The sequence below is a fragment of the Phalacrocorax carbo genome, chromosome 5, assembly GCF_963921805.1.
Source record: "Phalacrocorax carbo chromosome 5, bPhaCar2.1, whole genome shotgun sequence".
Lineage (NCBI taxonomy): Eukaryota > Metazoa > Chordata > Aves > Suliformes > Phalacrocoracidae > Phalacrocorax > Phalacrocorax carbo.
In genome coordinates this window covers 31176309-31204251 of record NC_087517.1, presented here as the reverse complement: position 1 = coordinate 31204251, position 27943 = coordinate 31176309, and the positions used below count along the sequence as shown (strand labels likewise).

Here is a 27943-nt window from a genome sequence, read left to right as displayed (position 1 = left end):
AGTTTCAACAGGTAACTCTGCCATTGTTCATGTGTTGGACGTGAGCAAGGAGACTTCCCACCCTGCAGGTGTCACCGGAGATTCCGAAAACCCTGAGGAGCCCGACTCGGCAGGACCTGCTCACCTTCCTCCTCCCCCCCTTACTGCAGCAGGGCTGCGGAGGGGACAGGCCCGCATAAAAACCGGCACTGACGCCCCCTCCCACGCTACTGAGAGACGCGCTGAGAGCGGACTGCTCTCCAGCTGCTCCTCAGCGAGAAAAACCTGCCAGATTTTTTGGGGCTTCTTTTGCGATGTAGCTGGGTTTAAAATGGCTTGACAGCAACAACTCTTTTAAAGCCTTTGCGCTTTTCTGACTAGAGAAGTTCCGCGGCCGCGGGGCAGGGCAGGAGGCTCGCAAGCCCCGAGGCCAAGCGCTGGGAGGGCCCCGGCGGGGGGGGGCGGGGGGGGCGGGCTGGGCAGGAGCCAGCTCGCCCGCTCTCCGGCAGCGGTGCGGCGCTCAGCTCCGCAGTCGCGCCCCCGGCTGCTTTCCCCCGACCGGCTTTGTCCCACTGCGCGGCCCCGCTAGCGGGGATGCCGCCTCCTTCCCACCGGGTGTGGGGCCGGCAGCGCGCAGGGCCCCGGGGCGGGGAGGGCCGGGGCCCTGACTCAGCACTTCGGGCGGGCACGGCCGGTTCGTGGCTGGCCGGGAAATAAAGAGCGCCGCGCCGCCCCTAGAACAGCTGTCGGAGAGGGAACGGGGTCGGAGATCGGGTGAGAGGTAAGGGATAACTGAAATGCAGGGTGAACGGAGGAGGACTTCGGCTCTCGAGTCCGGAGCCTACATCGCGCTTCTTCCTTCCGGTGCTGTGCAGCTGCCTCCGGGCTGCCCGCGGGGCCGGGGCTGAGCGCTCCGCTTGCTTGTGGGGCTGCGGGCTGAGCCTCGGTATTTCCCTGGGCTCCGTGTTTGTGCGTTATTCTTAAATCTTTCAGTCTGGCAGTGCCCCAGTCAATAACACTTAAATGGAAAAAATAGTAATTTGGTAATCCTCATTGCCTATTCTATGTGATTTTTTTTTTTCTCTAAGGATATATCACAAAACATAAATTAGAGATGGTGTGCATCACCTTTGTGTGTGTCGATGTTCTGCCCGCTTACGTCCTGCTGGTTCTAGCTGTAAATGTTAGGGTGAGCCATAGCAAAGGTGGGAAGCGGGTAGGTCCTGGGCCCAGTGTGCATTAGTGCAGGGTGTTTAGCATCGTCTTTTTTTTCCTGGAGTAGGGATTGTTTGCTCGTTTTCCTTCTTTGCTTTGTTTTTTGCAATGATGTTTTATAAATGGCCTGTAAAATGCATGGAGTGGTAGAGGGTTCTAGAAACAGTAGCAGTAAGCTGAGCAGTGGATAAGCAGGCAGTGAGCCGGCGGTATTTCCTTTCATTGTAGTGCTGGGAGAGGGGGACAGCCCAGCGGGGGAGAGGGGTTGCAGACAGCTACTAAACGCAGCACACCTTAAGAGGTCTTGAGGGTATTCCGAACTCAAGCAGGGAATGTTTGGAGTGAAAAAAGCTTTCCAAGAAGGGCAGCAACACAGACCTGACAACTATTTTAAAGGTAGATGAAGGAATTTGCACTGGATGTTGCTTCAGTTTGTTTTGCTGCTGAAATGACTGTGCACCTGGTGTACACACAACTTGCCCCTGTTCTCCCAAAGCGATGATTTTTTTGAACTCATTTTGTTGAACTCATTGTTACTAAATCCTGAATTGTCATAATTCAGTTTGAATCTGGACTGCATAGGCTTGTGAGTTTAGGCAGGAATCAGTTTAACTTAAGTTATTCTGCTAAATTTAGTTGGTTAAAGCATCTAGGCAGGGTTTTAAAGCAGCTTTTAGCTAAATATATTTGAAGTCTGATTTACTGTGAAGTGATATCATTTCTGTGTGTAGATAACAGGCTGAGATCTGAACCTTTTTGATAGCAGTTTAAGTAAAGAGGGTGTCACAACACATAGGATTTCATATGAGGAGAGAAGGAATGTGAGGAACAGTTACTGAGCTATGGGGGAGTAAGTTTGAATACAGGAAAAAGCAACCTGACCTTTTTCTTTTTTGCACAGGTTCTGACCTGTGACTGAGGGACAGGACACAATTCAGGATTCCTGGGTTCTGTCAAACCTTGTTTCCTAACCGGGCATCTGGACTTCAGGAGTATATTTTCTATCTGCTTCTGAACACAAAAATGCAACAGTCTCTTCTCTGTGTCCCCATATGCTATGATATCCTCTGTAGTTTATCTGCTGAGCTGTCCTCCCAGAAGCTTCAACGTCTTCGGTTTCAGATGTTCTGTGTCTACTTTGATTCCCTGATTTTTTTTTTTTCTTGTGCTCCCTCATGTGGAAAGCTTTACTGCTTCCAGCTGATGTAAACGAAAGATTAAACACCTTCCTGCCCATTTGGGCAGAAGGCACTGAAGTACCTTTTTACCCATATAATCTTCCACAGGCAAAAAAAGAACTCCCTAGGCTACATGGAAGAAGTTGGTGTAGTTGAAGGGTGAAGTTTCTATTAAACTTCAGTAAGATTGAGTTGCTTTGCAGAGCTTATTTAGATGGAGCACTATTACATTTTAGCTGACATTTACTTACAAGGGAGGCTTTAGGGTCTTCCTATGCAGAATGTGAAACACGGTCTGGTAGCAAGATATGACTGGAAGTAGACGGATATTCCACAGCTTCAGCTTGGGTGTCAGGCTTGTAACAGAGGATCACCTCCCTGCTACAGCCAGAGAAGAATGAGCCCTTGGACTGCAGATCAAGAAATATGTGTGAACCACTGTGCTCTTTCCACTGAGAATGGCAATAAGTTACCGCAGGGACTCTTCCCACCCACAATTGAGAGGAGCAAAGATCTGAATGTGGAAGATGTTTGAAAGAAATAGAAGAAATTAAGAGACCTGTTGAGGTTGTCTAGCCCAGTTTTCTGCTCAGACCAGGGCTAACTTCAAATCTAGACTGGGTCGTTCAGAGCATCTGCCAAATCTGGTCTTTGTTGTAGTCTTGCGTTTGGAGAAGGAAGTAAGTTTCAGATTTATTTAAAAGGAAATTATTCTTCTGCAGAGAATTCAGGACTTCCAAACAGATGTTGGATGAAATCTTATTAGAAGGGTTGTATTGAAGATTCAAGTGTTGTTAGCATTTACCTTCTACTTTCAGGCAGAGAGACTGTTGGTTCCAGCAACATGGAGAATGATGTCAGCTTGAAGTTCCGTCAGCAGCTTCTGCTCATTGATGAAAATCTGGGAGCTGAAGATGTAGCAGCTTTAAAATTTCTCTGTACTGACTTGCTCCCCTTCAAAAAACTAGAAAGTGTGAAGTCAGCAGTGGACATCTTTCAGCTTCTCATGGCTGAAGAATATCTGAATGAGAAAGATACTTTCCTTCTAGCTGAACTCTTATACAGAATTAAATGTCACTCCTTGCTCAAGAAACTTGGTTATACCAAGGAGAAAGTGCAGGAATATCTGCATGAGAAGGGAAGAGTGTCTCCATACAGGTAAGCTTGCAGTAGGTTTCTGTTATCTCTTACTGCCATACTATGCCATTCCCTTTCGATTTTTAAATTCTCAGATTGCTTTTAGTTTCTACACCATCTTCTGTTCTGATTTTATCTCACTGGATCTCTGTTACAGGCAGATGCTGTATGAATTGTCAGAGAACATTACCAATGAGATGCTGAAAGATATCATATTCCTCCTGCAAAACTGTCTTCCAAAGCGACGGATGACACTTGTATGTGAGGAGAGAGCCAATTGTGTATATGGCGGGAAGAGAAAAAGGAAGGGGGGAAATAGGAGGAAAAGCAGGAAAAGAAAAGTATTTGGCAGAATAGGGCATGATCTGCAACTAGGCTGGTCAGTATTTATAGGGTTATGATAGAGTTAGACCATCAGTTAGCAAGGAGGAAGCTGTTGACAGGTGTGGAATCTGGTGCTTTTTGCGAAGTTCAATCACTGACAGTCCACAGTCTTGCATTACATCATAAAAGGGTGACAAATCAAATCTTTGCCCTGCTCAAGCCATGTGCAAAGGAGATTCACATCCATGTGTCATTGGTACCATTTCACAGCAATAAAGCCTCCTTGAAGCCAGGAGTCATAAATACGGTTTGGGTGAATCTGTTTAAACCAGACTGTACCAAATAATAATACAACCAGTGGGTTTCTGTGGACAACATTTCCACGTCCCCCAGTGCTGTAAAATTGACTGTTTGGACCTTGTTGGTAGGAAGCAAAGCAGGTAATAATGTGATTGTTTGAGGCAGACAGGGCTGAGGCAGGTTTTGAGTTCTAAGGAACAATAACTATATTTTACTCTCTCCTCTTGGCTGTTAGTCTGCTCTGGACTTGCTGATTTTATTGGAAAAACAGGGCCTTTTAACTGAAAACAATGTACAGGTGCTGGAGGAAGTCTGTATGAATGTTTCACCTCATCTCCTGGAAACCGTAAACTGCTACAAAAGGGCAAAAGGTGAGAAATTCAGAGTCAGGGAGTAGGTTTGCTAAAATGCAGGAGGGACAAGGAGGGTCTGGGCCACTGAACCTCAAGGTCCTATGTGTGCATTGCTGGAACAGGAGCTAGAGTGGGATCGGTCATCTTCACGCACAAATTTGGCATAACAATTTCTAGCTTGCGACTTGAATTCCAGTAGGGTCGTGCTGGGATATCTGAGGTCACACAGAGCAGTCCAGCACATACAGAAGAGGCTGGGAAACTGAAAATGTATTTATAGATATGTTGTACTTCTCCATTTCCCCATGTATAGTATTGAGATGATGATGACTGTCCTGTAAAAGGCACTTTGTGCTGTGTGAATGTACACTACAACAAGGCAGTTGCCTGCCAATTAGCTGGCGAGCCAAACTGTGTGTCTGATACGTGGTAGGCTTTATTAAATGTGTGATTCACGTTATCAAGGGTTATATTGCAATTTGTAGTATTCCTTCATTTAACATCCTGTGGAGTGACTATAAGCATACTGGGGAAAAAGTTCTGTTTCCATTTGTTTAAGCACTGGGAAAATAATCCTGGGAAGTACAAAGCTATGTCTCTCCAGTAGGTGCAAGGGCACTCAGCATTTCTTGAGTTCCGTCCCCCCATGTTTTCTGAGTGTATTTCAAAGTTGCTTTCTATTTTAATATATCTTTCAGTAAGTATAGATCCTCATCTGCCTAATGCGCAGATTCATACTAGTTTAACTAAAAGGCACTTGGCCTCTCCCATTTTGTTTTTCTGCTCTTAGTGCTTCTGCCTCAGCAGGAGAACCCTCTGCCAGTCAAGGAATCTTCACTGTCTCATACTGGAGACATCAGAGGATTCCCTTCCCCACAGGTACACTGGAGTACGTAGTGTCAACTTGGGTTTTAGTGGTTTGCGGGGTTGGGTTTTTTTCTTGCCTTTATTTTGAAACCGTATTGGCTGTGAGATTTTTTTGGCTAAATCTTCTCACTTGGTTTAGGAAGGGAACAAGTGTATTTATTCAGCATGTAAGAAATGCAGCTGCGTATAGTATCAAATAGTGGAAGTCAAAAATACTACCATTCATTGTGTGCAATTGGGGAAAAAATTAATGTTAGGAGGACAGATGAGTGAGAGAAAAAGCTAGACAGGTGCCTTCTAGAGAATGGGTCTGTCAGTGCTGATTTTTAAAGTTTCAGCTGATCAACACTAAACTGTCTCTAAAGGCTAACACCATACTTTGATGATCAGTTCAAATTGCTGCTGCTAAAGGAAGCGGTCCCATTTTCTGAATGTACCAGTCCTGGATCAGTTAAACCCTTCCTGCAGGTGCATGACGAATCAGATTGGGAAACTTATCGGGCTATAATTGATCTCCTTTGTGGGGAAGAGGAGAGGAAGGGAGGGAGTTCTAACCCAGTACTGAATGAGGAAAACCAGTGATCTTTCTAAGGATACTTCCCAGATGTCAAGTTCTAGTAGACAAGAGCTGAGGAAAATGAGCTGTTTTTTAGGAGAAGGGTTTGTATTACTGCTGCTTTGAGATATATTTGTTCTACATGCACAGAGGATTTGGGGAAGCCTGCATACATGGCACTTGGCACAGTAAGAAAATGAATGTAGTTTTATTAAGAAAACGTAGATTTAAAAGAATTAAAAAAAAAAAAGACTAAGAGACTGTTTTCATAATCCTGATGATCATGTTTGACCTTTTCTTTAAAATGATGAGAAGTTATACATTTTTTCCATGCTGTATAACAAATCATTGACACTTCCTGCTAGAAGATGTCTCTTAGGCAGGACTAGACTCACTAGTTGTAATAATTTACACTAAAATAATTAACTGTCCCAGAGAATTGACATGGGAATATGTTGGGACCTTTATTTTGTTTATAGTGACTGCCTACCCCTGTAGTGAGAGGATCATTTGGCAAGGAAAGAAAATTCTTTGCTGTTTCCCTTAAGAATAAAGAAAAAATTTACTTGTTTCCCGCTCTGTGAGATTTGCTGTAAGTGAGGAAGTCTTTTGTAATTTCATTATTAAATGCTCTGTTGCTCTTAGGAATTCAGTATTTTTCCTACTCACTACTTAAAGAGCTTTGTATTATGCCTATTTTGCTAAAATGACTATGAAAACTTATTATATAGAATAATAAAATTTTTTATGTGGTATTCCCCCCACTCAAACTAGGAGACCTCAATCAAATCTGTTGGTTCTAATATCAATGGTAAGAATTTCTGAAAATATGTTTGGTTTTTATTACCTTTATGTTGAATATTTCATCCCTTTACTTTCTCTGGGAAATTTCTACCATTTGGTTAAATGCAACACACTTACCTTGCTGCCTTCTTGTCTTCCTTTGCTTTCTGCACAAATAGATTTGAAGGATTTCTGCTCTTATATAAAAGAGGTGAGAGAAAATTGGCAAATCCTATGTACTTTGTCAGTCACTTACTCAAAACTAACTAATGTGCTTTCTGGCTGGTCTAATTAGAAGCAAAAAGATAATTTCTTCCCTGAAAACAAAAAAACAAGCTTTCTGTTTAAATATCCCTGGGAGGACAAAAGAATGGGACGCTATAATTGTGTATAAAACTGAGACTTTAATTTTTTGGGTGCAGGATTCCACCTCTGACTTCTTTTGCTGTATAGATCATGTTGAATAGCCTGGGAACATTGCATGGTAGAGATGGATGTTTTGAATGCATTAAATAGTGTATGATTTGTACAAAAGACAACCATTTTGGGGCATTCAGAGGGAGAAGTAAATAAAGCAGCAATAAATAAAGTTACATTTTGGATCAGATCTCTGAAAAGATTCTGTACAAATAACAGTGGGAAGTTTGTATCCATCTTTGTGACTCCACATCAGATTGACCAGCTGCAAAGTATAGCAGTATAACATCTGTCAGTGCTTTTCCGCTTTCAAGTTCTGGCAATGCAGCCTTGCTCTGAAAGTTGGTCTGATAGTTACTTTCAGTGATTCAGAAACAACAACAACAACAAAAAGATCTGTAATGAGAGCTTCAGTAGTAACATTGCAGATCCTTCTTACAATACAGTTTATCTCTAAGCTGATTTCCAAATAAAAAAATTCATTTGAATGTCTCAGGTAGAATCTGTCCTTGTACCATGGATATCTTTGTTCCACAGAACCAATACAAATAGAAACCTTGCCTTTATCACAAAAACATATATAACAAAAATAACTGGAGACATGTTCAGAATAGATCCTTTGAACATGCTCATGCTATCTCATACAGAGGAATTGCTTCTTTCAGTTAAACAGTATTTCAAAGACAAAAAGTACTGTATTGTAACTAAACTCCTTTTTGCTACATTCACCAATATTGGATTTCTCTTCATAAATATCTACGCTGGTTTGTTTTTTTTTTTTCCTAGATAACAAAGCAGCTAATCTTACACAAGGCTTCTCTGAAATGAACCTGGAGCTGCCTGGAGAATTCAGCAATGTAGAAAATGAATCCAAGGTTTGAGACAATCTCTTAAATCCTTCTTTTTGAATACCCGGGTGTGTGAGGTCTTTGTCCACCTAATGACATTTATCATGCAAGGACACGTGACGTGTCTGTGTATCTCATGAGGTTTTTTGGGTTGTCTGATCAACTGGAACATTTCAGAGAATATTTTAACCTTGGAGGGCAGAAGCATACCAATATTGAAAGGTGCATAATACCGTTGATGTTATCCACACATCAGTGCACCTGCTTATCTTCCTGATACAGGCAAAACGTTTGGCATTTTCTTAAGTTGTGCATTTTGGAGATGGCAGCAGAATGTGCAAGACAGAAAAACATAGCTTCACAGCTCTCTCTTTCTGGATCTGGCTTAGAAAAAGCTTCAGGGCGTCTTGAAATTAAGCGTGATAAGGAGTAGCATGCAAAGACCTTCTGAGAAGGATAAAAGAATGCAAGTGTTTTTAGTATGCTACTGCAGGCATGTAACAATCTTCCTCAGTAAACCAGAGGTCTTGGTACAGGAGAAAAGATGCCTTTGTGAGGTCCCTCCTTAGAAGTCTGATGTGCACTCTTTAATCTTGTACAGGAGTATAACCACTGAATTCTCCCTCTGGCTTTTTCCTTCTGGTTATTGAGGGAGCAAGTTGCTGTGTTTGTTTATAGCTATTTAATTTATTGACGTTCTGTGCTATAACATATCTTTTAATCACCTGATATTCAGGCTGCTGTAGCAAAAGTACTTCTTGCTGCTTTTGAAGGAGCTTGGAGTGCTGCCTTCATTTTGTTCTACTAAATGGCACAAAAGCAGGTGTTTGTTGCACTGTCTAAAGAGCAGAAAGGAACTGGAGTGGTGGGCTTTTTTTTTTATTTCAACCTGAGGTTGGACTTGAAGAGGTGGTACTTGAAGTTTTGGTGACTTCTCAGCTTTTAAAACATTCTTTCTTAAGAGTGGGAGGTAACTTCTAAGTCTTAGCAAAACTGATAGTGTGGCAGGTTTATGCACTTCTAAGGTGTCTGTTCTGCATGCATTCCTTCCCAGGGGGTCAGTAGGAACCACCTCTTCCAGGTATTCATCACTACTCTTGAAAAAAAACAACTTGGATGTCCACCATCCTATAGTTTCACTGTGAACCCTGTGCCATCTGGAGTTAAAATGTTGACATGGCATGGGAGACAGCTGAGGGCTTCTATGCCCATCACCAATTCAGATTGCAGAGTTTGGCTGCTGAATGCTCCTTTTTGCATACAGATGACCAACCCGGCTGCCAAACCTTTCGTCTACAATTTGATAGTGTGGTGACAGAGTGTGCTTGAGGCTTCACCCATGTCTTTTCACACAAGGACGCACCATTGAGTTCCAGCTTTTCAAAAGTAACCCAGAGTGATAGGTGCCTCTAATTTTTGGATGCCAGTTTTGAGACGTGTTAAGGAAATACGAGTACATTAAATAAATTCATCGAGGCTGTAAGCTTTTTCCCTCTCCTTTCTACAGAACATCGCAAGCTACAAAATGGATGGACCACACAGAGGATTTTGCCTTGTTATTAATAATGTTAACTTTGGTAGCTCTCTTCAGGAGAGGAAGGGTTCTTGCAAAGATGCCGGTAAGCTACTGAAGTGAGGTTTGTTTTTTTTTTTTAGGATTAGTCTCTAATTCCCCATATGAGTTGATTGTCTAGTATTGCTCTATAATTTATTGTCTATATTTTAGTTAGTTAATATTCTAAACAGTAAAATATTTGATATATGTTAAATTATGTCAGTCGTGTATCCTAGGGGAGGAAGGGTTTAAGGATGAGTAACTACTGAGTTTCTGATCTTTCCTGTATAATTTTAAGAATATCTTTTTACTTAGCCTTTATTTATAGCTATAATAAAGAACTAAAACTAAACTAAACCATCATTCTACATAATATAATGCAAAATTCCATAATCAAGCAATTCTGTGCATACTACTTATGTTATTCTGTTCATTCTATTTACCTCTTGTGAAACTCTAATAGTCAAATCTGCAACTGGAAAACAATGATGTTAGGAAGGTTTTGAAAGATCTAATCTGAAACTCAGGGCAGGTTCCTCATGTTTTCAAGTGTTATTTGTGAGCTCACTTCGTGTGTCATTATATGTTGTAAAATGTCATTGTATTTTCTGAAACTTGTCTAGAAAAATGCAGGAACCCTGTGTTTGAGCTGATGCCATCTTTTTTTATTCCAGTTAACCTTTAGCTGATACTAGTATAAGGATGAATCTGCAGAAGTGTCAGGGGGTAAAGTCTTTCCCAGTTCAGATTAGCTTGTACGGTGACTTCATAAAACAGTTTTCTATTGCCTCAGTTTTTCCTTTTATCTTCCATTTAATTACAGGGGAACTGGAGCGAGTATTCACATGGCTTGGTCTGGATGTGAGGACATACAAAGATCTGACATCTTGGGAGATTAAAAATCTCATGCAAACTTGGCAGCGTTTGCAAGACCACAAAGACAGGGACTGTTTTATATGTTGTATTCTATCTCATGGAGAGTCAGGAGCGATCTATGGGAAAGATGAGCAACTTGTATCAATCCGCACGATCATGTCCCACTTCACTGCCAAACGGTGTCCACAGCTGGCTGAAAAACCCAAACTCTTCTTTATCCAAGCATGCCAGGGAAAAGAGATACAGCGTCCTGTCTATGTTGAAGCTGATGCACGAATTCCTGACTTGCCTTCCATGCAACAGAGCATTTCTCCTTCTGAAAGTATTCCTGAAGAGGCTGATTTCCTCCTAGGCATGGCCACAATTGACGGATATGTCTCCTTCCGGCACGTTGAACAGGGTGCTTGGTATATTCAGGCCCTGTGCAGCAAGCTAAAGTTGTTGGTACCAAGGTAAATTCTTTGCTTAGGTCTTCCATGAAAAAAATGGGAGGATTTTCCCTCCCCTTTCTTTTTTTTTCCTCCAAAATTCACACTGGAACACTAACCCATGTTCCGAGGTGGACAAAATTAGTTGAACTGATGATTTGTTTGCATGCCACTAATAAATTTACATTAACACTGCTAGTACCATAGGGGTAATTTGGAGAATGTGAAGTTTATTGTAAAAAACCTCAAAGCCTCCCATCTATATTCTTTAAGGCAGAGCCATCTGTTTCTTGAGTGGATTTAGGTAAAAATATTTTATTACATTACTTTTCTTTACTGGTTGAATTAAGCAAGACAGAGTAAGAAAAGGTCTTCTGTTTTTAATATGACTTAAATGAGAACAAAAGATGAGAAATTTGACAAAGAGGATATGTTTTCATTTTTGTGTTTTAAATGTTTATACAGTATTTTCTAGATGATCTGGGAGGTGTTAAATGGAGTACTATCTGCTCATTAATAAGTAAATTTTTTATTTTTGCTCTCCTTCTGGCTGTAGGGGTGAAGATATTTTGTCAATTCTTACAGAAGTTAATGAAGATGTGGGCAGACGTGTTGACCGCTGGGGGACAAAGAAGCAGATGCCCCAACCAGCATATACCTTAAGAAGAAAATTTATATTCCCAATACCTAGAGACCCTCCTCCTTCACAGCAACATTGAGGCTTTTAAAACACATCCTTTTGTCAGTACGTCTCATTTAAATGCAATTCACCTCACTACCTGTTTTAAGGCAGTTACCCAGAATCCTGAGGAACTTCTGGCTTCATAAGGACTCATAAAATTTTTGCCAAACAAACTGTGAAACTGGAGGAAGCACAATTAAAATAATCCACGTGCCAGCTATTTACATCATCTCTGTATATACATTTATATTTACATTATCTATGTATTCAGAGTTATCAGGGCTGGGAGAGCATGCTTCTGTTATGTTAAACATTTTTGTACCTGCACTGACTGCGGATATAAAAGTGTTTTTCTGACAGCATAAGTGTTGCATTGTAGCCTTCCATATCTAAACCGGTATTGTTAATGGTCTGCTTTAGGCTCATTGTGTTTTATTTTGCAGGCTAATAAGTCTAAATCCTGCCTCTAAATGCACTAGCTGTGTTAACAGAGAAAGACAAAGGTGGGAATGAAGAGGAGAAAGCTTAAGTAGTCCTGGAAAAGGATTTCTTCCATCTCTAACTTAATTTAAATTATATTTAACTTAATGAAGAACCAGTTAACTATTGAAATCAGTAATTTGTTCCACAGTCCACACTGATACCAACTAATGGCTAACATAAACCTCATGTAAAATGAGATCTTTCCAAAACTGAGTAAAGCCAAAACACTGTGTAGTATTCCCTCTGTGAAACCTTGTGAACCTGTGTCATTTCCTCATCACTTATGGGAAGAAAAGTTAGGGTAGAAGATTTGCATGCTATAAAATCTGGCATTCAGCAGTGTATCAGTATAGGTTTATCAGATTGATTAACTTCATTAAGCATTAAATTTTCTGATTATCATTTCTTGTATTGATATCTAAAATGCAGTCATATGAGAAACAAGGTTCCTAGTTGATTAAGCTTCTAACAGAGCATTTTTTGAGTTAACTGAAATGTCATGTGGTTTTCTTATGAGCATTTACTATATATATCTGTGTCCTTCCTGTTTGTTACGGCATTAAATTTGTACTTCTTTTTAAGAGCTTGGTGAGATAAAAATTACGTACTGGGGTAAGGCTTATCCTTGTTTCTGACTGGCCCCTGCACTTTGCTGGGCTGCATTTATCAGTGGGGTTTTAACTGCCTCAGGGTTTAAACTGAAGTGAAACTTAGTTTATTTCAGCAAAACAGTGATTGTTATATATAATTACCAGCCATAAGTTAGGGCAAAGATTTGAGAGTGTACTGTCTAGTGCTGTTGGATGCTATTTTTGGCTTGCACTCTGCAGGATTTTTAGGAGGGGAGTTTTGCATCACACAGAGCATTGAAATGCAGCTAGTTTGCCAAAACATAACGGTCACTTTCTTGTGATGAATTGGTAGTTGTGTGACCCATCACATTTTGAGTCTTCTGAGTTAGTATGGCTGCCACACTTGAAGTCATATTTGTGCCACAGATAGAAAATGTTTTGACTGTTAGTATATAACATATTGTAATAGAATCGTGAAGCTTCTGGCTCACAACTACCATTCAGACCTGGTGCACTCTTGTTTTGTATGTTTAGGTAACAATTGAACTTTTTTCAGTATGGAGTAAACACAACCATTTTGATCTTCTTGTGTGGGATCTTGTTTTGATTGATCATTGATTTCAATGATCTAGCACAGCCCTTAGCCAGGCATTCCAGTAGCTAAGTGTTAAAAACAAACATGTGCCTTATTTCTCCAAAATGCTTCTTATGTAATGTTTGGCTGCATTGGGTAGAGACCATGACCAAGGCACAAACAAAAGAGCTTTACACCACTACCTGGTGTTCTGACTTTGCCTACAGAAGTTTCCTCATACAAATACCAGTTTTCCACTGAACTTCCTCTATCAGCATTACTAGAATAGGCTTAGCTTTACATTTCTCTCCCACCCCCTTGCTATAAATAGCTGAATCTCATATATCGTTTAAGGAGAATAAAACACTACTCTCTGCATTTGTTTATTTGATAACATAGAAGCAAGGCTGTCATAAACACATAAAGTGCTGAGGTGCATAGGTGCCAAGTAAAAGTCAGTATTTTACTGTGAACCTCATTTACCTACAATAGCCTGAAACGAGACAGATCTGTAAGTGTGGACATTATTGAATTTAATGACAGATCAATTACAATATCCTTGACATGGCAGGGATTTGTCAGATGAGGGGGAAACAGCATTACTTTTTCCTACTTAAAAATGCTGTCTGGTTGGGACCCATTCATCTCTTGCAGTGGACTGATGAATGTGAATGCTTAAATGTTAATTGTATTTGAAATAAAGACCCACAGTTTAAAAGGAGTTTAAAACAGAGCTAAGTTATGGTGAGCTCTCTGAGGGATTGCTCAGCAGGATTAGCTGAAGTATGAGAAAAAAGAAATAGAAAGTGTCTTCATGGGAGAGCGCCGTAATTTGGCTGCAAAACTGAAAGCGATTCTGAACTTAGGCTGCTTCTTTCTGTGTCAAGTACACAGATACCAACCAAACTGTTTTATGAGTACTGTGGTAGTGCAGACTGTTAATTACAAAGTTTCTTGGAAGCACAAGCACTGCTTTTCTGAAGGAAGCTTGGGAAAACATGGTCAATAAACTCCCCTGATGGAAACTGCCACATTTCACTGAAGTCAACATCCAGAGACATGTAACACTTCCTACCCATCCTTCAGCCCTATGCCCTGTCTCCAGCACTGGCTAGGAAGGATTAGTCTGTCCAAGATGCTGATACACCATCCACCTGGTAGATGGTGTTTGCCCATGGCGACTTACAGCTTGGCCTGACTGGAATCAAAGGAAAAGGGATTTTTTTTTTTCCTCACTGATTTTCTAGATTTCCATCCAAGGGTTGCTGGGTGCTATCACAGCCTTTGAACTTACCAGGAACTGAAAGAAGTTTGACGCCTCTCAGGATTGGCCGTATATGTCAATATGTTTTTCCAAATCCTGGAAGTCAAAGCAAACTGCATTCTTAATGCATATGTTTAGTTAGCAGATAGACAAAGACTACTTATTATGGATCGAGTCTTTAAATGTGCAAATCTTGAAACCCTGATGGAACTTTTTTAGACTACTTATACAAAGAAGGGCTACAAGCTCGTATTTGTATTCTCATTGGAAAGTCCTAAGTAACTATGCCCCCAAAAAGCAAGGTCTCTTGTTAATAGAAGTTCTTCCAAGTTGAATAAAACACAAAAGTTTGAGAAGTTTTAAAATAAACCCCCACAACACAAATCACTTTGCCTTCCTTTACATTTATCTTATTAAACAGCCCAAACCAGCCAACATCCAACCCAGCTTGAGATGGCCTGGAATATGCAGCTCTGATGTTGATTCTTCTACACGGAGGAATCCCACTCAAAGTTTTTAAAATTACTGCTGTTTCTCACCAACTGCTCATACATGATGAAGCCCTTGGATTCAGGCCCTCCTCCAACATTTCTGCTTGCAAAGATAGCTGTACATGTATTGTGTAACATCAGTTTATTAGCATGATAATGAGAGTAAGTGATTCTTTTAGTTGCACCTGCTCTTCACAGAGCTGTTCCAGCACATGTGAACAGCAAGCTCAGATCTTGAATCTGGGTGCACCTTGGCTCAAGCTGACACTGATCTCATTCCTATTGTATCTAGCGAGATGAAACTGAACAAAAAGCACTTGGTCAGTTTTGAAATGCCACGGGAGCTTCTGGACATCCAGGTTAGCCCCATCAAGACAGTAGCTATTTGCAGTCATGAGGGAAGACAGAAAAACCAGTAAGCATGAAGGATGTCAGCAAAGCTGAGGATTCAAAGCATGATCATATGCAGTGTATTGTAAGATAGTGGTTTGAAAGTCTTGGGGGAGAGTGGGTGGTTTTTATACAACTCAGGTATTCATTGTTCCTTGCTGACCACACTGTACACCTTCAATGTAACTCTAGTAATAGAGAGCTGTGCCAGAAAGAAATCAGCCTAAAACAAACAAACACAACGTGGTTGGTTTCTGTTGAGGCTTACTGATGGCATACAGAAGCATATGCACACGTGTGTGCTCTCCACCTGCAGAACTAAAGAAGGGTTGTGACTTGTGCAACCCTTGTTTAGGCAGATAAAAGTGGGACTAGCGTAAAATACTCTTTCTGTTGGGAAGTTGGTATCTTGGGAAGATCATGATCTTAAAGTGGGCTTTGTAACATCCACAAGTCTCTGTTACCCTGTCCCTCCTGACTGTCAGTTTTTGTGCAGGAGCTGTGTATCCTGCCTTGTGCCAGTAGAGGCCACAGTCACTACAGTTGCTGAGTAGTCAGTAGCCTCAGCATTTTCACTTCCTCAAGACCAGCCTTTCTGGAACAGATCAGTTTTTGGTGGGCTGCTGTACAAGGGGTAGACTGGCTCTCTGAGACCTTTCTAGTGGAAGCTGGAGTGACAAAACCAGCGTGCAGAGGAGCTGAGGGAAATTGGAGAGACTGTAAGTTGACAAAAGGACAGGAACATTTTGAGGAAGGGTGAAATAGGAAGAAATAAGAAGTGAAACAATAAAGACAAAGAGGAAGAACAGTGCCAGGAGGGCTGGTCCTTGAAACTGCTGCATGATGGGAGAAGCCTCTGTTTGGAAAGAGCCAACCTGGGCTTGGTCTTGTCTATAAGTATTTTCCACACAGTGCTGATCACAGCATGCTTCCTCTTTCAAACTGCAACTGGAGTCTTGATTCAGTTAAGACACAGAGGAACTGATGCAAGGAAAGAGACGCTGAGGCATGGGATGACATGGAGACAGAACCATTTTGGACCTGAAGATCAGATAGTGCTTGTGGTATCCCTCTGTGCTGCTCCTAACCTTTGGATAAAAGGACAACTCGTGCCAGTGAAGTAAGTCCGATGTGTTTTCTAAACTGTTATGAGTGCGTGCCTTTTGGAGGGAATTTGTATGCCTCATTCTATTGAAAGGTATGTTCTCATTTTAAGTTTATAAAGGTAGGTTGAAATGAATGAGTGATTGTTTTCATTGCAAAATTTTAACAGATTTCAGCTCTCCCGTCTCTCTTCATAATGTTGACTTCACAAGCTTCAGAGGGTCTGGTAGCTGTACTGATTGCTGATGGTGTATTTTTCCTGCTGCAAGGAACATACTGGTGACCGGCAGACCATACTGGGAACCTTACCATTGAAGGCAGAGTTCTATACTTCAAAGAGGGTGAAAATGCCAAAAGTTAATTATTGTTTAGATTCTTTTGTAAATGGGGAAGTATAATACTTAAATAATTTCAGAGGAATGTTTAGCCTTTCAGTTCCCTGTATTCACTGAGTACGGCTACTGAATTTGGGGCTGATTGTTGACTTTTTTTAATTTAGGAAATAATCTTCCATGAAACTGCATGTTAAAAGTAGGCTCGGGTGAGTTGGAGAGGGACTTCAGAGAAAGGTGGTAAGTCATGGAGGATCTGGTGACAACAGCAGGACAGTGGGACTGAGATATTTTAAAATGGGAAGATATAATTGACTCACCCTTCCCTCACTGTCTTTTAATTAGGATTTATGTATGGGAGCAAATATACTGAGCTGTGCTGTATGCTAGAAAGTCCTGGTCATGCTGCTTAGCCTGTCCCCTTAAAACAAAAGAAAAACCTCCTTACTTTTGTGGCTTGTTTACCGACTTTTCTCACAAGCACTGTAACAATTAATTTTCTAAAACTGGAACCGTGATAGGTGGAGTAGAAAACAGCTCGAATATGACCACAGCTTATTACTTTGTTATAACATACTTTCTGTAAATCACGTGACAGTATAGACCATAGTACAAAAGGCAGTACTTTTCCTGGACCTTTAGAGACAATGGCTATCTCACTTTTTTCAGAGTTGTTCCAGCAGTTCTCCAGCCTGTCCTCCCATGTAAGTGATGTACAATTAATAATAATAGTTTGCTTGTCATGTCTTTAATTTAGTAGAGTGGGAGAAAAAGACAGAGCAGTTAACATTTAACATTGTTTTAGTGTGCTCCCTGTATTTACAGACAGGATTAAATATAGTGTGTAGGTTGCACATCTGTTCTAACTGCGATATTTTTGTGGGTTTGAAACTTACAGCCTTTGAGAAATAAAAATGCAACCTTCCTTTACCAGAAAGATTTACTTTTATAAGAACATGCCTTGTATCTTAAACAAAAGGCATGATTTATGTGAGAAAGAAGATAACTTCATAACCAGCTACCAAGAAAGCATTCTTCTCTTTCCTGTGTGGATATAAAAATACACTGTCAGATGTGAGTTAACCTCTCGACATTGAATCGTGAGGTTAAGCACAGATGATTCATTCAGATACTAGTGGTTTTGTGGTGATATGGGCTGAATGGTATGGATTCTATTCTGTTTAAAAATTCAGTTTGAATGGATTTAAGAAAGCAGTATTTAGGGGCAGGGCAGAGCATCATGTTTTGCTGTTTTATGAGTTTTTTTGATAGACTAAGGTTTGCGATTCAGTTCTGTATTCACTCTTGCTAACTAACAGAATGCTGACCAAGGTTATACCACAAAAAGCTGCTTTGCTGTATAGTGGTCCTGGGAGGAAAGGGGAGTGCAATTGTCTGCTAATTATTTTCTTTTAATATTTACAGTAGTACTGATTCAGTTAGTCAGCTCAGCTACCTTGGAGCTTTTAGCCCTGGTGTTGAAACATTTGCAGTAGCAGTCACACTAAAATGGATTGCCTAATATTCCAGTAGTGTAGGAGTAGGAAGTTTTGATTCCCTGTTGTCAACTTTTCTGTCTCCTAGTGAGTTCAATGGGATAAGAGACCTCTACTGAATGCATTTCTCTAGAGCTTGTCTTAAGAGATTCCTAGGTGTCTTAGATCTAAGGCAGGGAGGATAAAGTGGCAAATGGTTCTCTTACCAGAGAAGCAGTGGAGGCAGTTCTATTAAGTGTCAGGGTGAGATAGTTGGAAGGCTTGCACTTGGTATTTTCTAACCTTCTTTTGTGCTCAGAAGTTGGATCCATAAGCCGAGTTTAATATTTCTAAAGCTGATGTAGGAAGTGGTGGGGAAGGGAGGTGGTATCATCACTGATCATCAGATCAGTGAAACAGAACTATTTTGACAAGAATTCTCCTGGCCGATTTAAAAGGATTGATGTAATCAGTGTTTGATTTGAGTATTACAAATTGATTGAGAGCTGAGAACTGAGTTTTACCTGATGCAGATAATCCAAAACAGGAAGAGGTGCTTTGGCTATGCTGACCCTGGTCAGAAGCAGTTTATAAAGAAAGGAGAAGCCAGCTAGCTTAGAAGAGTTATACCATTGTGGACGCTTGTCTTCAATATAATGTAAAACTTTTATCTTTGTTATGGAGTAAAACCTGGCAGTCTCATTTACTACATAGTCTATATTTCAGGCTGGCAAGTGGCTCTTGCTCCCAGAAGGGATCAAATCTCAAAAAAAACCCCAACAATCCCAAAACAAAACCCAAATAGCAGCAGCCTGCCAGGATTGTACATCCTGTACTTTCCACTGCATAGACACACTATAGGAAGCAAGAACAGTCCATGTCTGTCTTTCTCCATCAATTTCAGTTGGTGCAGTTTTATGTTCCTTGTTAAGTCAAGAGAACGAAAGCATCAAAGCTATTATAGCAAGACAGCCTCTCACTACTGAAGTACTTTTGACCATGTGTATTTACCTTGGGCTATTCTACATGATGTGATACCTTTTATCATCATGTTGTTGCGCTACTGTTACTGACAAATTAAATCAACTCCTTTTTGTGTTTAGATCCAAATCCTGATGTGAAATGAATACAGACTTGCACAAACTCCTTTTTGACATTTCTGAGGCTTTGGTCACAGAAGAACTGGCAGGTCTGAAGTTCCTCAGCCTGGATCATGTCCCCATGAGGAAGCTGGAAGCCATCCAGGAGCCCAAGGCCTTCTTCAACGTGCTACAGGAGAAAGGCATGATCGAGGTGGGAAACCTGTTCTTCCTGAAGGAGCTGCTTTACCAGATCAATCGGATGGACCTCCTGGCTGCCCAGCTGGGCTCCAGCCGAGAGGAGATGGAGAGAGAGCTTCGGATCCCAGGCAGGGCAAAGGTGTCAGCCTACAGGTAAGCACAGAGGTAGCAAACCTTTGCATGCAAAAATTGCCACAGTTCTGTTGTATACTGTCTTGTTTTCTGTCTGCACTGTTGTCTTATGAATATCCCAGCATATCTGTATTTATTACAGCGTGACTACCTGCCATTGTGAGTTTTACATTTTGCAGTTCAAATGTGAAATTATGGTGTTCACTTCTCGTAACTTTCTTATTCAGTCTCTCTGTTCTTTATTGCCAGGCGACTGCTATATGGAATTGCTGAGGACTTGACTCCAGATGATGTCAAGTGTGTGAAGTTCCTGCTCCAAAACCAAATACCAAAGAACAAGCTCCAGGATAATGCTGTATGCAAAGTGATCTGGATAAGTTTCTTGCAAGGCTAGTTCAGAGTCCGCTAGTTTTTTTAAGAAGGGAGGAAAGAGAAAGCAGTCTGCTCTCACCAAAATCTGTTGTTGAAAGAATTGTGATGTTAGCTGGTAGCTGCTGTGTGAAAGAATGGACCTTTTTTTTCTTAATGAACCTTTTCTCTGCCCCTTTTTGCTCTCTGTTCCCATTTTCCCTCCACCACCTGTCTCCCTAATCTCTTCTTCTTGCAAAATCCATCATGCCCTTCCTTTCGTCTTTACTTGGCATTTGTAAGACATTTGTACATATGCTGTATCTAGGAAGAATGATGTTTGCTGGAGGAAAAACAATGTTTTGGAGACAGAAAATTGAGTTCTAATGTGAGTTCAACCTCAAATTTTTGTGTGTATTGGGTACATATTCTTCTTTATTGTAATTTGGGGTAACAACATTTTGTTAATTGCCCCACAGAAGTATTAAGGGGTTTGATGAGCTAGTTTAGTACTTGTAAATAATCACAGATTCACAGAATATGGCAGGGGTTTGAAGGGACCTCGAGAGATCATCTTGTCCAACCCCCCTGCTTGAGCAGGGACACCTAGAGCAGGAGGGGCACAGGAACGCATCCAGGTGGGTTTTGAATGTCTCCAGGGAAGGAGACTCCACACCCTCCCTGGGCAGCCTGTGCCACTGCTCTGGCACCCTCAGAGTAAAGAAGTTTTTTCTCATATTTAAGTGGAACTTCCTGTGTTCCAGCTTGAGCCCATTGCCCCTTGTCCTGTCATTGGGCACCACTGAAGAGTCTAGTCCCATTGTCCTGACATCCACCCTTTAGATATTTATAAGTATTGATGAGATCGCCCCTCAGTCTTCTCTTGTTCAGGCTGAACAAACCCAGGTCTTTCAGCCTCTCCTTATAAGGGAGATGCTCCAGGCCCCTGATCATCTTGGTAGCTCTCTGCTGGACTTGCTTAAGCAGTTCCCTGTCCTTCTTAAACTGGGGGGACCAAATGATGAACAGTGTTATAAAATGCTTGATATTATTATGAAGCTTCCTTTAAAGTCCTATTTGTATTGTGGCACATACAGGAAAATCAGCAGATTTACCTCCAACTTGGTGGATCATTGAGCTTAAAAAACCAAAACTAGCCCTGAACACCTTTGCTGTAACAGAAAATGTAAAATGGCACAGCTAAATGACTTAGCAGCACTTGATCTGAACACTGAGGCACAACAGGATACCATGTTGTTCTCCACATCAGTGCTTTGCACTACTGAAACAAAGCAGGATAACCTATCCATAGGCAATTTATAATGATCCTGTCTTAACCTTAGTGATATGTTTCTTCAGTTGCATTGCATCCTGTCCCTGTTTTAATGAGGTTTGGAGGAAAAACAAGCAGATCTTTAGCTGGTCAGTATCTGGGAATGGGGATGTTGTCTTCTGCTCTGTCCAGAAGTGCCTGATACTGCAGTTATTGAAGGTCACTGTGTGAGTTTGGGTTATGTGTTTTTGTTTTACTAGTCCATGTTGAAGGTCTTACTGGAAATGGAAAGAAATGGGATAATTACAGAAGATAACCTGGCAACGCTGAAAGATGTATTCAAGAAATTTAGAGCTGACATAAAGAAAAAAATTGATACCTATGAAGAAACAAAAAAAGGTAAATTATTTAATCTGCTGTTTTAGAGTAAAGCTGGTGGTTTTGTGATTTTGGTTTGTTTTTTGTTTTTTGTTTTTTTCTCCATCCTTGGCAGTTTAGGACTCCAGAGATAAGAGAGAGACCTTACAGGATCGTAGGATAGGCAGAGCGGCTCTCGTTACCTGTGGTTTCTGAAATTTTCTGCTACTTCATGATCCCATCATACCTTCTTGTATATCTCCTTGAAATACGTTCTGTGCCTTGTAAATGGTCTGCTTCTCCCTCCTCTCTGCCTTAAATGCAAATTTTCTCTTCAGGAAACAGTGCAGTGCTGGTTTTGGACCAGGATAGCTTTTCAGTCACTGAAACAGACTGTAGGTCATAGTTGCCTTGGTGAAACTTGTACTGGGAGATTTTCAGCATTATTTTCTGTTAGCCAGGCTGTTTGTTCTTCATCAAAGGAGAAGATCCTGGAGACCCAGTACTTGGCTAAAGTGTAACCATTAGCTTTCTGTACCAGATGTGAAATTTCACGGACTTTGGTATATCTGGGCTGTTGCAGCTGAGGTCGTGACTTGTGACACCACAGCTGGGACCTACTCATTGGGAAACAGGATGTGTCAACCACCAACAACTGAGACCTATTACATTTTTCCTCAGAACATCCTTTTGAATGACTCAGGACGTGTGCTCCCTTAGACACATCTATATAGCCCATGCCGTTCCCTGCAGAGATACTGACTAGTTTCTGCAGCATGTCTTTGCGCTGTTGACCTGTGTTTGTGTTTCTAAAAGAGCAGAAGAAAATAACCAATGGTGGCTAGCGTAAGCAAGCCCTGTGTCAGTGGAATGGCTTTTTAGTAGTATTGTTCTTATTTTGTCTCCCTTGGTAAAGAGAAAAAGACCATGTCTCATAGATCTTCTTGCCCTGACAATTAAATTCCATTTAAACACATCTGTGTAACTTGTAAAAAGGGTACTGTGATTTATTTCCTTGGGTAGAGTCATGGGTTTGATGATTTCTTTGCTTATTTCAGGTAGTTTTATTCCAAGAAGTGTTTCATTGATTTGAGGAGATCTTCTGTTATGCTGGTATTCTGCATCCTTGGTGTGTCCACCCAAACAGTAAAGTTCTCTAGAGAAGAGACAATGGCCTCAGAAATAAGTGAACTAGCTGTAGTGTACCACTGTACAAAAACGGGTCTCCTCTTTCACTTACGTATCCCATTGTGGAGTCCCTAGTGAATGGTTTGCCTGGGGTGACTGCTCACATTCAGCCTTTTATTATCTGGATCTTGCTACCAGTAAAAGACCAGAGAAGAAATGGAGCACAGCTCTGCACAGCTTTAATAACCAGCAGTCTGTGAAACTGGAATCCTGCTTGGCCCAGCTCTACAAAATGATGGTATCCACAGTGATGTGGAAACCACCCTCTATCTCAACTCCTTGCGCTGTTTTTTTGAGTATTGACATACGCACAGTGGAAGATTTATCTTTTCAGTCCTAAAATGTTCTGTTTATTTTCTCACTCTTAGAATATGATTCTAAGGAAGAACTCTACTATCCAGTGCCTGTGTCTGTGCATCCAGCAGGACAAGGAGCAGGGGGGAAGACACCACAACAGGTGAGAAATACCTCAAGATTACCTTTAAAGTATTTATCCAACTCCTGGGAGGGGTGAGCATAAATTCTTAAGACTAAGCAGATGGAAGAGCTGAAAGGGAGGGGTATATACAGCTTCATATATAAAAATATGTAATATATATATGGGGTATAAAGGGTTTTATATGTAGGCCTTGGAACAACTCCCATTTTGAAAACAAGACCAAGCCTTGTTCCTTTGGGAGGACCTTGCTGTCAGCAACCTTTTAGGCAAGAAATGAAGGAGTTGCTGTTGTGTGAAAAAAAACCCCAATCTTAACAATAAAGAAGACTGGGACATTAAAGTCCTGGACAGGATACTGCTGGACAGACAGGAAGGGAACAACAGAATCTGCTACCTCACTAGAAACCCACAAGGACTCTTGGAGGGAATAGTAGGGTGCAGGAACTTTTCCTCTGCACATGCAAATCTGTGTTTCCAGATACTCACTTTCTCCCATGCCAAAATCATATCCTAACCACAGAGAGAGGAGGATTCAGGGATACAAAGCGTATTCCTCTCCCCTGTAGCTACCTTGTATTCTTAGGCTTTTCCTTTCTTGTATCTTGGTCCTCATGATTTTTTTTGCGCTTGGACATGAAGGACCAACAATCTGTGTATAGCATATTTCTCTTTTGGATGCTTGTCACTGCTTTCTCATCTGCTTTCTTTGTTTCTATAGCTTGTGGAAACATATAAGATGGAAAATAACCCCCATGGTTACTGTGTGATTCTTAACAACCACAGTTTTAAAAATCCACGTGAAGACAGAGAAGGAACAATGAAAGATGGAGGTAAGTACTTTTAAAATCCAATTACTGGTTTGGTTTTTTCAGTGATAATTCTCTGAAAGAATTATCTAATCTTTTCTGTGAAGAAGAATCATGTCCACTCAGCTCCTTTGCCTCCAGAGCAACTGGAACAACAGTCGCTGTAGAATTTGGAAATATGCCACTTCCAGCAGTTTAGCTGATGGCTTAAAGAAGGAACCACTTTCTGTTCTAGGTAGAAAGCATTGTCCTAATTGGTCATATGTACCAAACAGTGAAGGAGGGATTGCTATTCTACCTTTGAACTTTCTGATTGTTTTTAATTCTTAGCTATCACGGAGTAATATTTTTACATCCTTAAATTCTGTTTAATGCTCAAGTAAATGCTACTGCTTTATCATTTTCCTTAAAGCCTGTTATCTTAAAAAAGTAAAATATGTTTCATGAAAGCCACATCACTGATATTTTAACTCCATCCAGCTTGTCTATGGGCTGTTTGCTTCCCAGCTGCTTCCTCACCACCCACAAAACAATTAAGTCAACATTTACTGGGAAGTCTGCATAGCATTTGTTAGCGGGTTACCCTGCCTTCCTTCTTGCTGCATTGATCATTTTCACAGAATGAGGGACTTAATTCATTTAAGAGTGGCAGAATTTGTCATTTTGAAGACGTACCTCTTCTTTAACTTGCTAAGTGTTGTTCTTAATCATCTGAAATTACTATGCAATGCACAGTTAAAGCTTGCTTTAACACAGTAAGCTTCACTAATTTGTACCAATTAATCAGATAACCTGAGACTTGTTATTGTTTTAGATAGCATGATGCTTAACCCAATTGTGTTAAAAAAAATAAAATTAGGCATTTGGGTTTTTCTAATTAGATTTGGCAGGCTAAGAGTCCATCAGGTGAGTTTATTGGTGGGCTCTGAACACTTCTGCTAGTATCTGTTGTATCACACAGACACTGATGTTTCAGCATCTTCCTTGTCACTGTTTATGTTTAACAAGTGCCTTCTGACTTTTTTTCCCAGAGGCTGTGAAGAGGGTCTTTAAGTGGCTTCAGTTTGAGACAGTTGAGCATATGGATCTAGAAGCAGAGCAAATGTATGCGAAAGTTAAAGAATACAGCAAAAAAGATCATAGTAACATGGACTGTTTTGTTTGCTTCATTTTTTCCCATGGTGAAAAAGACAAAATAAAAGGCGTTGATCATGAGTTTGTAAATATTAAAGATTTACTCTCCTGCTTCAGTGGATCTAATTGTCCTTCTCTTGCTGGCAAACCCAAGCTGTTTTTCATCCAGGCTTGCCAAGGCTCTGTAGGTCATCCAGCTGTCACAGTAAAAGAAGACTTTCCTGGTGATCTTGAGAAGGATGCTACCCCTGTGACTTCCATTCCTGATCAGGCTGATATTCTGGTTGGCATGGCTACAGTGGAAGACTATGAGTGCTACCGCTGTACAAAGACTGGCAGTGTTTACATTCAATGCCTCTGTGACAAGATGGAGTTGCTTTGCCCACTGTAAGTACTATTTTTAATCCATGTACATTTGGGGTATTGCAGATATACATACTTAAGCATGCTGTGCTGAAACATCAGTGTTTTGCATGTGTGCTATATAATGTTTTTCACCTGCAGGACGGTGCAGAACACTTAATTATTCTGGAATTGGGCATTGTCATTCTTCTACAGATGAACCCAAGTACAAGTGACTTCCCCTAGTTTGCCTGTGACAAAACCAGGGTTGTAATGCTGGAATATTACATATGAACAAATATGTGTATGTGTATGTGTGTGCATGTTGTTTAACTTTTTTTGACTGATAAATTATTTTTGTTCCAGTGACACGTGATGAGAGGCAAATTTATTGAGTGATTACACAGACAAAAGAATCAGTGTTCTTTAGTCATAATTTTCCTTGTTGCCTCCCTCCCATCCCCACCATAAACTTGATTTAGAAAATAGAATATCTCTTCAGACATCACTTTCTCATGGTGTCCAGAAGATGGCTTGGAGAATGCACAGGTTTGGTTCTGTTCCATCTTAGTGCGCTCTTCTGCCTATAACTAAAGTAGGGGTCTGCGTTTGCTGGTAAAATGATGCCACACGGAGGTTGCTTTTATTCCCCCAAACACACTGAACTCTATGGTTTCACAATGGAGTGTGACAGGCAGGGTGAGGGGAAGGTACTAGGCTTCCCTGAGATACCACTTTATTGGAGCAAACATAGATCAGTTTCTTGGCCTAGCTGCAAGTACCATGCGTTTCAGTATATCTTTTCTTCGTTTCTGTTCAAGCCACAAAGATGTCCTAACCATCCTGACAGAAGTGAACAAGGAAGTGGGAAGAAGAGTATTAAAGGGATGGAAGCAGATGCCAAAGATAACATCAACGCTGCGGAAGCAATTGATCTTCCAAATTCCACAATGTTTGTCAACTGAACAGTAGGAAAATAAGAATACACTCAGTTAGGAATCACACCTGGAATAGGCTTCACAGCGAAGAGAATTTGCAAAAGAAATTATCTGGATCTGTGTAGGTAGCCCCAGTCCTTCAAGGGGCCATGGGACCTAAATTTTCCAATTCCCATGTTTAATCAGTCTCCAGGCACCTGGATCTGTAGCAGTCTGGTAAGGCCACGGCGGAGTACAGATCTGGCTTTCTGTCCTGCAGAAGCAGCGGAGTCTGTTCAGCCTGGGTTTCAAGTGAGGAAGCATTTTAGAAATGCCAGTGGAAGTCCCATTTCTGTCCGAGTTGTTTTAAGTCATGGAAATCTGAAGAAAAGAACAGATAGGTTCAGAATGCTAGATCCCTTGCCAGGGAACATGTGTAAGATTGTAACTGATTTACAGGGAGGTGAATCATTGGCTGTCTCTGGAAGCTGTATAATTTTTCATGGAAAACAACATCATTGCAGAAGGACCAAAAAAAGATTATTATGATAATACAAGTTTGGTTCTTTTCCTCCAAATACTTGGTGTGCTTTATGTTATTAATTTACTTGGCTAAACAGCATTGATGGTTAGCTTTTTTTAATAGTAAGGGCTCTAATTGTGCTTTTTCTCAGAGCTCTTAGGGGACAGTTTGTTTAGAATGGCTGTCGACTGCTGGAAGGAAGGTTCCACTACATTAAGTCCGCTCCTATGAGATGCTTTCTTCTCCTGGCAACTGACTCTATCTCCTCTGGACTCCTGTTTCTATTGTAATAAATACTTTTGGTTTTCACATCACCTTTGTTTGCAGTGTGTTTCTTTTTTGGATGAGCTGACTGAGGGACAGTAAGCATAATGAACACTTTTGCTTCAGCAGAAGTTATTTTGCTCTAATTGAATTATTCGAAGGTAGCCACCCCAAGGGGTAGCATATTGATATCCCTTCATTAGCAGCTGCAGAGATGGTAGGAAAGATTATGTTTAAGTTCAGGACTTTCATGATAACGGCAGCTGATGCCAGTGAGGCTGTTCTTACCTTGCATCCTCACCAAGGTGTAGGTGGTGTGTGGGAGCTGTATGGGATTCTAAAGGCTTTTGAGTTTATAACAAGATAAAGGATGGGTTTGAAACGCTTTGTAACTTCTGCTTTTATTAGTTTGCATTTTTTTGAAATTCATGTCTAGCCTTAAAGCAGGGGTTCTTTATTCAATCCTGTCTGTGTTCTTGAAGAGAAACTTTTTTTTTCCACTCGTGTTGGCAGATGCATTTTGCTCCCCCTACCCTTGTTCATGTTCCAAGTAGAAGGGAAAATGCCCGTTCTTAGAATCACACAGGTTTCCTAAATAACCTAAAAAACAGATGTTTCAAGCACTATGTAAATTAGAGTGCTGTTTGTGGCAAAAGTTGCCAGAAGGTCTTTTCAGGTATAATACAGTTCTGTGGCTGATGTTTGGTTAACCACTTAGGAAATGTGGCAACATTTATTTACATTTTTTAAATATTTT

General features: G+C 40.9%; 2 protein-coding genes across 6 annotated transcripts; both read left to right on the top strand.

Moving 5' to 3' along the window:
* The first annotated feature begins 54 nt into the window (after nucleotides 1–54).
* LOC104042979 (caspase-10) lies at nucleotides 55–13134 on the top strand. 2 transcript variants are annotated; one of them, XM_064451892.1, is made up of 11 exons: nucleotides 55–760; nucleotides 2096–3052; nucleotides 3191–3530; nucleotides 3667–3766; nucleotides 4369–4504; nucleotides 5277–5365; nucleotides 6684–6720; nucleotides 7896–7984; nucleotides 9465–9576; nucleotides 10336–10840; nucleotides 11373–13134. In XM_064451892.1, exons 3-11 carry the CDS (start codon nucleotides 3217–3219, stop codon nucleotides 11533–11535), a joined length of 1545 nt encoding a protein of 514 aa, XP_064307962.1. In that variant the 5' UTR covers nucleotides 55–760; nucleotides 2096–3052; nucleotides 3191–3216; the 3' UTR covers nucleotides 11536–13134. The 2 variants fall into 2 exon arrangements, with proteins under 2 accessions (XP_064307962.1, XP_064307961.1); XM_064451891.1 differs by lacking the exon at nucleotides 2096–3052 and having other exon boundaries at nucleotides 58–760.
* Nucleotides 13135–15844: 2710 nt separating this feature from the next.
* LOC104042978 (caspase-8) lies at nucleotides 15845–27236 on the top strand. Of its 4 annotated transcripts, none has more exons than XM_064451882.1 (10): nucleotides 15845–16392; nucleotides 16546–16717; nucleotides 17378–17412; nucleotides 19287–19616; nucleotides 19845–19950; nucleotides 21477–21615; nucleotides 23130–23218; nucleotides 23919–24030; nucleotides 25038–25527; nucleotides 26304–27236. In XM_064451882.1, exons 4-10 carry the CDS (start codon nucleotides 19306–19308, stop codon nucleotides 26452–26454), a joined length of 1398 nt encoding a protein of 465 aa, XP_064307952.1. In that variant the 5' UTR covers nucleotides 15845–16392; nucleotides 16546–16717; nucleotides 17378–17412; nucleotides 19287–19305; the 3' UTR covers nucleotides 26455–27236. The 4 variants fall into 4 exon arrangements, with proteins under 4 accessions (XP_064307952.1, XP_064307953.1, XP_064307954.1 ...); XM_064451883.1 differs by having other exon boundaries at nucleotides 16546–16732; XM_064451884.1 differs by lacking the exon at nucleotides 16546–16717.
* The last annotated feature ends 707 nt before the right edge of the window (nucleotides 27237–27943 follow it).